The sequence below is a fragment of the Hyalella azteca genome, unplaced genomic scaffold, assembly GCF_000764305.2.
Source record: "Hyalella azteca isolate HAZT.00-mixed unplaced genomic scaffold, Hazt_2.0.2 contig17082, whole genome shotgun sequence".
Taxonomy (NCBI): domain Eukaryota; kingdom Metazoa; phylum Arthropoda; class Malacostraca; order Amphipoda; family Hyalellidae; genus Hyalella; species Hyalella azteca.
The window spans coordinates 269,591-284,253 of NW_025946882.1; the positions used below are offsets into that span (position 1 = coordinate 269,591).

General features: G+C 39.1%; 1 protein-coding gene across 2 annotated transcripts in view; it reads right to left on the reverse strand.

Annotated features, from left to right (window-relative positions):
• Positions 1-1,138: 1,138 nt before the first annotated feature.
• The window catches only part of LOC108665057 (homeobox protein engrailed-1), a 24,669-nt gene continuing 11,144 nt past the window's right edge, over positions 1,139-14,663 (reverse strand). Inside the window, exons 2-4 of one of the 2 annotated variants that reach the window (XM_018151775.2) lie at positions 12,475-12,586; positions 4,986-5,088; positions 1,139-2,603 (exon numbers count right to left, since the gene is read on the reverse strand). In XM_018151775.2, the coding sequence (XP_018007264.1) occupies positions 2,487-2,603; positions 4,986-5,088; positions 12,475-12,586 (332 nt within the window). In that variant the 3' untranslated portion in view covers positions 1,139-2,486. Of the gene's footprint in view, positions 2,607-4,985; positions 5,089-12,474; positions 12,587-14,663 lie in introns of both variants that reach the window. The other variant, XM_018151774.2, reaches the window with a different exon arrangement.

Genomic DNA, 14,663 nt, shown 5'->3' on the forward strand with positions numbered 1-14,663 from the left:
TTGAGCGTTCTAGATAAACATTGAGCGTTCTAGCGTCCACATGTCCGTTTTTACTGCGTAAACGTTGTATTCGTTGCGATGGCAACATGCACTGATGACAGACGTGGCTCCACGATGTTATTTTTTGAACATTTCGAATAATCTTCACGCTTCTCGGAAATTAATAAATAATTTTTTATTTTTCACGGGTCTTTAGGAATTAATATTTAACTGAGCTTTTGGGATCAAAAACAAACACACGGGAGGCTTTTGGGACCAAATTTTGACTTCGGTCTTGTGGAATTGCGTTTAGTTTGACAGCAATAACGATGATATAGTTAGAATAATGACATAGGTAATAATGATAAAGGTTTATCAACATTAAATATTTCACTAATTTGGCTGCTTCTGGTTCTCATCTTGACGTTATTGCGTTATTGCACCGGCTCCTCCGACCTCATACGAGTTAACTAGCGTCACGTGGCAGCCAAAATGCCCAAGGGTTAGGCAAAAAAACACCTTCAGTCAACCCAAAAAAGTTACCATAAGTCTGGTCGTTCAAAACAAATTGAAATTAATTCGTTATTTTTTTTGTGATTAAGTAATAATAATTGAAAACTATCAAGTTCGATTGTCAAAGGAACAACTTGAGTTTTCGCTTGTAGGAGCAGCAAGACCAAGCGTATAATAACACCTGCTCTCTAGCATCAAAGGAAGCATGTGCGCCTATCCCCGACTCATGCATCCTTATCTCAACCAAACAATCACTAGCATAACCACCACAATATTGGATTACCATTAACACTGGAAATCTGGTAGTTTTTTCTCGTTAAATAACAAGGCTTTAAAAATTTCCGACTTTTACAGACAACAATAAGTTTGAAAGCCTGTATGGGTTTATAAAGAACAGTGTATATTAATGAGCAGTCAATTAAATATACCGTAATTAAGATATAAGGCTACACCCGTTGTATGGTAGAAAAATGGCAGACATGAATGTAACGTCGAAAATAAATTTCAAATAAAATATTTTGCATAATGGAGTAATCCAACATAGTAAAATAAAATATATTAAATCAGTTTGAACATGATATCGATGTACATCAAAATCAATTATTACAATTATTTAGTCCTCACTTCAAGACTCTGTAAAAAATGTAAAACATTTTCATAATTATACACAATATATCGATAAATTTTTAACATTATATAGACCTACTTACACCGAGATACAGGCTCAAAAAATGCGTCGGTCAAAGTCAGATTGCACGCAATCTCTCCCTGAATTGACCAAACCTGCAATTCCATGTTGAAAAATAAAGCAGTTATCTCTTCATTTATCATACTTTTTGTGAACACAGTTAAGATAAAAAATAAAAGCCCCCAATAAACCTAAACAAAAAGCCATGAATTTACGTAGCAAGTTTACACGAAGTTTCTGTTTCTTAGTGGTCAGTGCACTTGTATAATCTTAAACTGTGGGTTTCACATGACGCGTTCTTTGTACGTGTATATGTGATTAATGTTTACAGTTTATATGCGCCTTTTTGAACTTCATCATTATAGCTCCTAGGCATGGAATCAATTGAGAGATCTCAGTGTTCTACTCTTAAGATATATAGCCACCGCAACCATTTACTTAAAAACTTCATTCCCATTTGGTAGATTAAATTTCGTATTGTTAGAGAAAATTACTTGTTTTTCGTAGAATTCTGTAGCAGTTCTCAAACATTCCATCATGATGTTAAAAAGCTAATAATTTACTTTACTTTACTTTTTTACAGCTTTACTTTATATAAACCAAGACCTGATCACCGGATCGCTGTCCCCTCGCGACACACTCAGTAAAATAATGAGTCATCCTGTCCTAATAATGACACACTTTCGCACTGATACCCTTTTGGCAGCCAAAGGACAACGCATTCCCTCGTATCTTCTAAACACTTTACGGGAAGTGCGGGAACGTTAAAAAAGTTTACGATTTCCTTCGAAATTTACAGTTTATTTGGTCTCATCAGGTATTTGCATCGTAGCCCGAATGTGGGCAATTTTGAAAAAAAAAATTCTGGTTGTGTAAATCTTGAATACAACATGAAAATTGGCATAAATGATTTCACTTGCGAAATCTTCAAGCGGCCTCACAAACGCCTCACGATCTTTGGCCTCATATGCCTCACAACCTAAAGCTGCTCACATGATCTTACGTGCTCAGGTTTCACTCACGATGGCCTCACATAAGCTGGCCTCACATGGACGCAACGCGTCATTTCTGAGGAGGTCCTGGGCCCCTCAGATGACGGGGACCACACGTGGCGGTCCCCTCACAAGACGGGCCCCTCACAAGACAGGCCCCTCACATGGCGCGCCCCTCACAAGACAGGCCCCTCACGTGACAGGCTCCTCACAAGACAGGCCCCTCACATGGCGCGCCCCTCACAAGACAGGCCCCTCACGTGACAGGCTCCTCACAAGACAGGCCCTCACATGGCATGCCCTCACAAGACGCCTCACATGGCGTGCTGCAGGAGCTGTTCCTCGTCCTCCTCCCTGATGGGGATGGTGCTGTGGTTGTAGAGGCCCTGGGCCATGAGCTGCAGGGCCAGGGGGTTCTTATGGCCCGTCGTCTGCTAGGAGGCCGGCACAACAACACAAACAACGTGAGACACAATATTATTAAATGAGACACGATATTACAGGTATTAACACTACGGTATTATTATTGATAGTATTATTGTTATATTGTTATATATTATTATAATGCAATGCTAGTTGCGTTATATAAATGTATTAAAATGCTGGGGATATGAGAAACAATATTATTAACAGTATTAATACAGTAAAAATATTATTACAATGCAATGCTAGGTGTGTTATATTGATGTTTATCGCAATGAAAAAGGATGGTGATATGAGAGACAATATTACAGGTATTAACAGTATTATTTTTAATAGTATTATTGTTATATTGTTATATATTATTATAATGCAATGCTAATTATGTTATATTAATATTTATCGCATAGAAAAATGTTGGGGACATGAGAAACAGTATTAATACATTAAAAATATTATTATGTTATTATAATGAATGGCCAGTCATGTTATTTTAATGTTGATTGCATTGAAATGTTCCAAAATTCAAGCAAGGAATATGAAATGCAATATTAAATACTTTTCAGTTACTCAGTCATGTAAAAGTAATGTTAATTGGGAGTAAAAATATGTCATTGAAAGGTAAGCATGTTAGTGAAATGAAACCGTGAGCAGATCAGGCAAATATGAGTTTGAAGTCCAGGAACATGAGTGTGTCAGCTGCTCGTATGATCTATCATTAAACAGAACAAATTATTCCCAAATTCAACATTGTAAAGATGATAAAAATTGTGATGAAGCAATAATGTTTGATGTTATGTAGCAATGAGTGTAAATCACCCAACGAAGGTTCGTCTGAATGTTGCGTACAAGATAACCTAGAAATTGCTTCAACGCAACTAAATAATCAAGTAAGCATTATACTTGTATGTTCAGTTCAAGAAAACTGCAGTTCTATCGAGAAGTAGGCTGATGCAGAAAACGTGTAATCTAAAAAAATAGAGAGAGAGTAACAAAAAGAGTATAAACACGTAATATATAGACTGTCATTAGAGTTGAACAGCATAGCACTGCAGTAATAGCCATATATATAACAGAGCCAAACTTCAAGATTCAGGAGACTGAGCTACAATATTATGCATTCAATAATATAACGATATTGCTTCCAATAATATGGCCTGTAATTTCCTGAAAGTCATAAAACGGAATGTTAGCTTGTAAATGATATTTGCTAAATAAGCGTCTTTTATAACGTGGCTCTTGATTGAACAGATTTGTTCACAAACAAGTAGCCAGGCTTCACTACTGCAACAAGTGTGCAGGCGTACGACATCCACTAAGATTGATGCAGAGCCCATCGAGCGCAGGTAAACGTAGCGCGATTTGATTTGTGGTTTTCTTTGTTCGCTTAAAAGTCCTACACACAAAGGACTCTTTTGCCCTCGAGACGCTGCCCTCTGTGCAGCCTAACGAGAGTGAGGGTGCGAGGCGGTAGGCTTTTATCTCAGTAGGCACCTGACATTGAAACTAACGTTGGTTCAGTGTTATTTTAAATAAATTAACTCTTAATAAACGTTATTTTGTTGTAATTAGCCTATAGAGGGGTACCACTTTAAAGCTCTTGTGGCCGCGACGAGTGGGTTACGAGTTTGGTTTGTGCGTGTTGCTTCTGGCATAGATACATCTCTACGAATACTGACGTGGATGTCGGCGTGAATGTTGGAGTGAATGCTGAAATGAATGCGGAAGTGAATGTTGAAGTGAATGCTAAAATGAACGCCAAAGTTAATGTTTAAATGAATGCTAAACCGAATGCTAAAGTGTATGTTAAAGTAAATGTTGAAATGAATGTTGAAGTGAATGTTGAAGTGACCTGAATGCAGGCTTGAATGTTAAAGTGCGTGCCAGTTGTGCGTTATTGTGCCTAATGATTCGTAATTATTCAGCATAGCTTTGTGCCTAGTTTAATTTTTTATTATGAAACCAACTATTATTGAGCGAGTATCCTGTGAACAGTATTTTTGGGCACCAACTAAGCAAGGACTATATAGAAGAATCGAAACCCAAAGCACGCAGGAGAGCATTTTTAACAGCCGTTCAAGGAATGAGCCGTTTATTTTAAGAGTCTTTCAAGAAATGAGCCGCTAAAGGAATGAGCCACTCACTTTTAAAGAAACATATCAAGAAATGAGCCGTTGGAGAAATGGACCGCTTATTTTAAGAGTCTTTTCAATGAGCCATGCATGCAGTTCGAAAGCTGGTCAAGACATGGGCCTATCACATAAGGAGCCGTTGAAACTCAATCCTTGTGACTGATGTCATGCATTCTAGTAGTGACTGAATTATACTGTAGTGATGAAAATTGTTCTACTCCTAGTGATGTAAATCTAATAAATCGTGTCAGCTGCTCTCACCTTCTTGATTTTGGCGCGCTTGTTCTGGAACCAAATTTTGATCTGGGACTCATTGAGGCCGAGGTCGCGAGCCAGGTCCTGACGACGCTTCTCCGTCAGGTATCTGCAGCAGCAGGAGGAGGGAGGTTCTTAGTTATAATTGAGAACAAAAGTATTTTCTGTTCAGGTGGAAGATGTTCTTAATTAATAAATTAATATCTTGGAATAAAAAAAAAAACGCCTTGCAGAGGTCAATGCAAAGGCATTTCCTCTGCTCTAGCGTATCTGCGTCTGAAAGAAGGAAATTCGTCATTATTATTAAAAACACAAAATATTGCCCTTGTGTTAATGCAGAGAAATTTTCTCTGTGGAGTATCTGCTTCAATTTGGGAGTGGGAAAGTACTGAAATTACTGTAATATATTATACTGTAATACTGTTATACGTACAAAATAAATTAATACCTTTCCATGTATATCAATTGATCTATTTCCTGGGGGTAATCGAGGGGTGCGGAGAAAAAAGTGAATGACTGTTTAGTAATATACATCATTTTGAGAACATTTGTAAAGGATTAACATTCTAATTGTGTGGACGACTTGAATAAAGAAACAATGAGGAGGTCACACGCTCGGTGTCGGAGCAGAGACACGGCATCCATCCCCGCGGGCAGCCTCATTAACTACATTAATAACTAAATAAACAAAACCTCAACAAAGCGTGATACATAAACACGGATGAAGACAAGGATAAGACGAAGAGCGACGTGTCTGCGGCAGCCACAACACGTCTCTTCCGGCGCATAAAACACTTCGTCAGTCACGAGTGTTGCCGAGAATCTACCTTGCGAGTGTGGGTGCGAATCACTGCCAGTTCATCAGTCGTGTTGATGTATTCAGCAATTAAAAGTTATTCTCTATATCATCCCATTGGCCTTTTTACATTAAAGTATTTCTACCGCATCAACAGTCGTATACTATTTGGTATGATCCCATAAATCTTTAACGTGCAGGAAATTAAATTTCTTGTCAAGCAAATTTCCATTACAGTATTTATCCTTTATCAATCATCGAATGTTATATTATGATAATCATATGATTCCTATGATTCTCTTCTGTCATAATTCAAAAGTTTCATTCATACTATTTCGTATCGGACTCACATTAATTCTATCCCACAACCACAACACAACACCAGCCAAGCTAACACAATTTCTCCTGAGAAGAAGAGCGTGGTCGAGCAAGCACAACAGCCAATCTACCACAATTTCTCGCCGAGGTAGAAGAGATCGGTCGAGAAGTAGAGGAGCGAGTGTCGCGCATCAGTTCGAGTCACAGAAGGACCATGCAGCTATCGCAGCGTGTATCCATCACCAGCCTGTATCTCAGAAACATCTCATGTATCAGTCAGGTTGTGTATCACTTGTCGTGTATCAGTGTGTTCCCCAACACCCATATACGCGACCATAAGGAGCTTTGAGATATGATACGAATCATCTTCTGATGCTCAGGTCTGTGTGTACTTTGCAACGCCCATCGCGGTGTCTTTCTTATAAAGTATTCATTGACGTTATTCTTGATCTAACCTAACCTTCCCATGAAGACATAGTGTGTAACTGAAAAAGCCTAGTTCTACGTAGTAGTACGTACTCGTACTGCTTAAAGTTATCATTATTTTAACTAATCAACCCCTACCTTCCCGTGCAGACATCGTATAATGTTTAAAATACCTAACCTAACTAAACCTTCCCTTGCCTACATATGGTGTAACTGAAGATGATTATTTCTTCTTAATTGAGTATTAAAAACGTCCGGTGTTTGATGTACTCCTGCTGTATATCGGCTAGGGTATCGATCTGCATAGTTCTGGCTGCACAAGCGGGAGCAGCCAGTTGGTAAGCACAAAAAATTACTGATAACATAAAAGTAATATAACAGCGGTAAACTGAATAAAGTGCATGCTTAAATTTGGTTGTTGATACATTCCATTAGCCACAAATAATTGAGACTCAAGCGGCTCGCACTGAACGCTTTCATCGGATCCAGACATTACATTGGCTGTATTGCGGTCCTTGTGGTAACGTCATTATCGGATTTTAAGGAATAATATAATTAGTTTGGGGGCTGAAAAATTCGATCATGCCAAGCACACATGAACGGCAATTATTTTATATTTTTTCTCACGAATGTTTTTTTAAATCCTTTTATTAATAGGGTAACTTAAGTTCGCTAGAAAGCTGGCCGTTCACGAGGCGATCATAATACTCCACCCTCCATGTGCACCGTGAGTGATCCAGACATGAACCTAATCTGGGCAGCACCTTAGATTTTGATATTATTGTACACTCCAGCGAGCTCGACAAGCTTAAGAATGAAGAGCCACGATTAATGAACTTTTCTTATCATTTCACGGAATGAATTCATTAGGCAGGAGGAGGCGAGAACCGAAACTAGCCTCTGACGAAGCCTACGGCTGATACCATCGCTCGTAATTTATAAAAGGAACTCAGGAATTTCCTATGAGTCTAAATAACTAAGACGAGGTGTCGGCCTCGCGACAGTAACATTATTCTAGAAGACTCCTAACACTGTAACACTAACGACTCAATCTCGCAGCGCCACCACCGTGCAGCGGCCGCTAGAGAAACTATTGTAACATCCGCTTCTTAATGGCCTCGTTAAAACCGCGCTCAAATGTCCGTGAACAAATTAATTCCCCACAGGAAATGACTCTATAAAAAGCGGTTGATGAATTGGATTACGAAAATAATAGAAAACGCCAGATTTGAGTCAAAATCTATATTTAGTAACTATAAATACATATTTTAGTAACTGTATACGCCGATAGAGTTAATTCTTGCCCGTTAACCCTTATAAAATAACACATTGCTATAGAGCGAAATACAAGTAAAGCTAATCTTGCCAACATAACATGATAAATGCACACTTCCCGACTCACCATTACTGGTAAAAATGTGAGGTGTTCCAATCGATGTACTATTGTAACATCCGCTTCTTAATGGCCTCGTTAAAACCGCGCTCAAATGTCCGTGAACAAATTAATTCCCCACAGGAAATGACTCTATAAAAAAGCGGTTGATGAATTGGATTACGAAAATAATAGAAAACGCCAGATTCGAGTCAAAATTTATATTTAGTAACTATAAATACATATTTTAGTAACTGTAGTACCAACGGGCAACGGGCGCAGCTTGAGCTGAAGAATCAGAGGGAAGCTTTGATGCAGCGCACCTATAACATGTTGGAAATATTCGTACCTTAGCGTATAATGATTCCAAGTACTAACACACTCTTCAAATATTTAGGTGCGGTGACTGAAGCCCGGTTAAAATAACTGACGGGTTGCAAGTGTTTAATTATAAGGGAGCGGCATTAAGAATTGATTGACGCATCTGCTGTTTTTTTTAAAAAGGCCTTCACCCAAAACAAATTAATAGCCTAGAACAGTATCTTAGAACGATGTATCAGAACAGGGTCCTTACTTTCAAAACTCGCTAAGTGAACGTAAGTACTTACGCTCAATTTTCTTGTCTATGATTGGTGGATTTGGCTTCAAAGGCCGTCAATGATTGGCTTAATTAACTTACGTACTCTTAACGTTTTTTTGAAAGTATAGGCCCAGAACAGTATCTCAGAACGGCGTAGAGTAACGACGATCGTAACTCTACGCCGATAGAGTTAATTCTTGCCCGTTAACCCTTATAAAATAACACATTGCCATAGAGCGCAATACAAGTAAAGCTAATCTTGCCAACATAACATGATAAATGCACACTTCCCGACTCACCATTTACTATTGTAACATCCGCTTCTTAATGGCCTCGTTAAAACCGCGCTCAAATGTCCGTGAACAAATTAATTCCCCACAGGAAATGACTCTATAAAAAGCGGTTGATGAATTGGATTACGAAAATAATAGAAAACGCCAGATTTGAGTCAAAATCTATATTTAGTAACTATAAATACATATTTTAGTAACTGTATACGCCGATAGAGTTAATTCTTGCCCGTTAACCCTTATAAAATAACACATTGCTATAGAGCGAAATACAAGTAAAGCTAATCTTGCCAACATAACATGATAAATGCACACTTCCCGACTCACCATTCCTGGTAAAAATGTGAGGTGTTCCAATCGATGACCCAGGCTTGTAGTTATAGAATAAGGTAGAGTCGCCATGCCATGCAGTATGTGGTGAAAAGGTAGCTGTGTGTGTGCCAATCAAACATCCATTTATACGCGAACTTAACAGACTCCAAAAGAGTCGCAACTAACACTTGCTACTCTTTTGGAGCACAATTATTGAGACGCTATGAGGTTCACTTGCCATAATTAAGTTGCAACCGCTGTCAAAATTACTTTTTAGTTGTATTCTGCAATTAGTTCTTATTTACAGCCATAACTTACAAGAACTTACTAGTTTATAATGTTCTTTAGTTCTTCTCATGGTTTTCACTCGAGTTATGCGCTTTCATGACAATTGCAAAAATTGATCGGCATGTACATTGACAATTTTGCATCAATACGGGAATTGGTCAAGTTTTTGCAAAAAAAAACAGAAGAAACAGAAACTAAACTTTCTCGCCATATATTGCCTACTTTAACCTTAATATAACAGTATTACCCTGATGTTGTCAACGTCGATACATGTGGCAAAATTGAAACCCTCACTCTTCCGTTCCCCAAACAATACAACCGCCATGTTGCCCAATTTAACATGAGTATGTTAATTATCCCTGTCAAAATTGCTGTCAACGTCGATACATGTGGCCTAATTGAAACACTCAGCCTTTCATCACCCTTTAAATAAATGACAATTCCCCCCTCAAAGGGGTTAATATTCCCCGGTCTGTGAAGCACCATAAGGCTACGGCGGTGAAGTCTCGCATGCGGACACCGAAGACGATCCATCACACGCGTACAAGCCGCACGACAGCGTAATGTCGACCGCGCTTTAATCACGAGCCGCTACCGCTCCGTCCGCGCCATGCGTGCGTATATAGGCTCCGGCAGCCCCGGCGACACAAAGCGTCATGCATATTCACTTTGTTCTTGCAGCGAGTAAAGTCAACTGGGAGTTTTTTTCGGTGTATACCTAGAGAATATAGAAGAAATACAACGTATCGCAATATAATAGAGAAATACAACGTAATATAGAAGAAATACAACGTATCGTCAATTTATTAGTGATAAAACGGGCTATGTTCTATACATGTCTGATAACTTGGCTAACTGATTTGCCACTTGGTCTGGTTGACTCGAAAAAGAATTATCAGTAATCGAAATTAGAGGCTCCGTATATAATTAATTTCTCTTTCATCAATTAAAAAAGAGAATTTATGACCTCGTTGAGGGAAAGGAAATATGAGGGAATATAAACTAACTTTCAATTTACGTGAAATTTTGAACTTCTGTCCAATTTCACTGATTTTTTGTCACGATACTGCTTCAGTGATTCATAATTGAGTTTTAATTTGAGATTATTTAATTAATTTGTTTTCTCCTACACTGAACGTTTAATTACGTATACGTCTTTTCTTTCCGTTGCAACTGATCTAATATATAACACTTCATCTAGTTATTTTTGAGGTATTTTGAATTTTTTTATCATATTTCAATTCTTTATAAATGACCGTACACGTCATCCACGCGAAAGATCACTCACATCATCCACATGACGAAATATAGCATGTCCACGAATCATATTAAATATTAATGGAAAATAGTGCATAACAACACACAAAAAATACTTTGGATAATTACATTGACTATCCAAATTGACGATAAAGTTTCGGTCTGATTACGCAAAGAAGAGACCACGAGCGCCCGTTCATCAGTAATCGTGTACACGTCTCTGACGTGTACGACTTCTTCATCAGGTATGCGGAACCGAAATTATGCGACGAAGCAAAAAAGAAAAGAAATGAGAGAAACAATTGTTTTTTTTTCGAGTACACAATATCTTTTAGGAATTTTGTAAAAGTTTGAATGAGCCGGGAAGTAGTCTACGCTCTATTCTGTGGCTAACTTTTTTCTTGCAGATAATAATTTATTTATATTTATATTTTTTTAACTGGACACTTGATGTTGTCATGCAAACGTTTACTTATCACCCCATTTAAGACCTTATGTTAACGTAAACCGATTATTTATTGCCTACATATTACTAAACGGATTAGATCAATAATACAATATACTTTACAACATACGCAACGAAATATTACGGGGCAAAACAATTATACATGCTTTTGCCTAGCAATTGAAAGACTATAAGGGCAGTTGCGCAGCACTACACAGTAGACTGGATTGCCCCTTAGAGAACTAAGGATGGTTGCACTGCACTACACAGTGGACTGGTCCCCGTAAAGGACTAAGGATGATTGCACTGCACTACACAGCGGACAGGCTTGCCCCGTAGAGGACTATAAGGATGGTTGCACTGCACTACACAGCGGACAGGCTTGCTCCGTAAAGGTCTAAGGATGGTTGCACAGCACTACACAGCGGACTGGCTTGCCCCGTAAAGGAATAAGGATGGTTGCACTGTACTACACAGCGGACTGGCTTGCCCCGTAAAGGACTAAGGATGGTTGCACAGCACTACAAAACGGACTGGCTTGCCCCGTAACGGACTATAAGGATGGTTGCACAGCTCTTTCTTTGCACCCAGCAGGTCTACAGGAGCGACGGAGAGGCTGTATCGAGCGCGCCATTGTGCACTGTGAGTGATGATCTGTGATTGTTATATCACTCAGCCGCTGTGGTGGTGGTGATGAGTCGGGAGTGCATAGTTAATTCGTTACATTTATATCACATGTCGACTTTTTACTTGGCATTATTAGTTTTATTTGATGTGATAATAACAATATGAATGGTACGAAATAATCTCTTCTTACGGGAATTTACCGATATTCGGGATATTCCCCGAAATCTGCGCCGATTATTCCTCCGACTACTTCAGAATAATCCTTGCCTATTCACCCTTATAATCCATGCTTATCCAAGCTCATTATCCTCAACGGTGGCAGCACAAAGAAATACGTTACTGTGACTCCCTAAGGGTGTAATTCTAAGCAATTTACCCGACATTAATTATCATTTTCTTTTCAATTAATTGGAATTCATGAAAAGCTTGCAAAGGTCACGAAAAATAACAATCTATTCTCTGCGTGGCATGCACTAGTCCTTCGTGACATGCATGTACCAGTTCTTTGAGACACGCAATAGTTCGTTATACCACGCACTTTTTCTTCGTGATAAGTAATATAACTATCCCGCCGCGAATTGTTCTACATTTTTTCCCACTTACTTCAATTGTAGAGCAAAGGTTCTATATAGGCCAGGGAATATTGTTTTTGCGATGAAACCATACGACATTGAAAAATGGGAGGCCAGTGGGATCTAATAATTCGAAATGGATTTTAGCGCTGGGAAATATAAATTTACCAAATAACTAATAATACTAATAACAAGTAATGAACTGAGTTCACCTGTTCTCGGTGAACTCCTTCTTGAGCCTGGCCAACTGGTCGGCAGTGAACGCCGTCCTCGGTCTCTTCTCCTCCTTCTTGTCCCGTCGCTTGATGCGCCGTGTTCGGGGACCTGGCATCATAAATAACTTCATTAATTAAGATATTATCTTATATATCTTATATGATTATATTTACTTATGCATCTTATATTAAATGCCGTCCTTCTTTCTTGTCCCTTCGTTTGATGCGCTGTGTCCGGGGGCATAGAGCAGCAAAAATCACTTTATTAATTACAGATCTTCAATTATTAAATTATATTGAAATAATTATCATCATAAAATAAAATGATAATCTTCAATATCTATATTCTAATCATACAAAGGATAACCGTTTTCACTGTTAATAAATGATTTGTTATATAAATAAATGTGAATAAATAAATAACCGTTTTACCTGTTGTTATTAAGTCGACTGATTGCTTACCTAAGCCACGCACGTTTAATAATAATCATGTATTAGTAATGCTAATGTAAATATAATATGCAACAATAATTATGTTTAAATTATATTATTGGAAATGATAAATAACGATATTAAAGAGACTTGCAGCAGCGGATCACGTGAGCTTATTATCGAAACCGGTTCTTCATGAACCAAAATACGATATGCATCCGAGGAACCATGCAGTATGTGAAGGAAGAGTGGAATAGTGAAAAGGGAGAGGGTGTGGGAAGGGAAGGGGAAAAGAGAGGGAAAGGGGAGTTTATGAAAGGGGGGGGAGGGGGAAACTAATATTAAAAATACCGCGTGTCACCCGTCAACGGTTCTCTGTGAAGCGTGAACGGTTCTATGAGCGGTCCACATGAGCGGTTCTATGAAGGGAAGCGGTTCTATATGAGCGATCCTGGTCCACGTGAGCGGTTCTATGAGTGGTCCACGTGAGCGGTTCTATGAGTGGTCCACGTGAGCGGTTCTATGAGTGATCCACGTAAGCGGTTCTATGAGTGATCCACGTGAGCGGTTCTATGAAGGGAAGCCGTTCTTTTAACGGTCCCCACGCTTTATGCGGTTCTATATGAGCGGTCCTTCCATAAGCGGTTCTATGAGCGGTCCAAGTGAACGGTTCTATGCTCGGTCCCAGGTAAACGGTTCAACGAATGGTTCCCGTAAGCGGTTCCATGAGCAGCTCCCCATATATTCGGTTCTATACACGAGCAGTTCCCCGTAAGCGGTTCTATGAGCGGTCCACGTGAGCGGTTCTATGAATGGAAGCGGTTCTTTAAACGGTCCCCGCTAAGCGGTTCTGTGAGCGGTCCTCCCATAAGCGGTTCTATGAGCGGTCCGTCCTTCCATAAGCGGTTCTATGAGCGGTTCTATGTACGGTCTACGTGAGCGGTTCACGTGATCGGTTGACGCGTGAGCGGTTCTATGAACCGTTCCTGAAGCGATCATGGATTATATTGCAATGCGTATAAAATGAAATCAGTTCAACAAAACCTATGCAATATGATAGACATTTTTCCCGAATTGTTCCTAAATAAAAATTTCGAAGCTCAAGAAAAATTTCTTCATCGTCCCCCAAAATATTTTTCATAAACTTGCCGCTTATGCTCAAGTTGATCTATTGTCTTTCGCTTGAATTTTCATGTATATTTTGGCTTACGTTTTTTCGATCTCGCGTAAATTTTCACGTGCACTCATATACCATATATTAAAAAAATTGCATCATAACTAATAAAAATTGAGAAATTGAGCCTAAAATTGAAATTCCCGAGCCATCGCGTATTGTATGGAGCACCTCATCAAAGTCCGCGTCCCAAGACCCATCAAACGTAAGATTGACATCAATTCTTCGCGGCATGAGATTGATTTTCAACATCAAATTTACGCAAGAAAGTTTTGGCGGCCTGAGATTAATGGTTTATGTGATCCCGACGATGCAGCCAAAAAAAGCTGATGTCGCCCGCCAAACATCTTATACGTTTAATTTACGTTTAATTGAACGTTGTTTGATTGAATCAACGTTTATTTGACGTTGTTCTAACGTCATTTGCCTGGTATCTTTTTCTCTTGTCCTTAATTTCTCTTGCATGCGCTTCGCCAGGAGGGTTGATGCTTCGCCAGGAGGGTTGATGCTTCGCCAGGAGGGTTGATGCTTCGCCAGGAGGGTTGATGCTTCGCCAGGAGGGTTGATGCTTCGCCAGGAG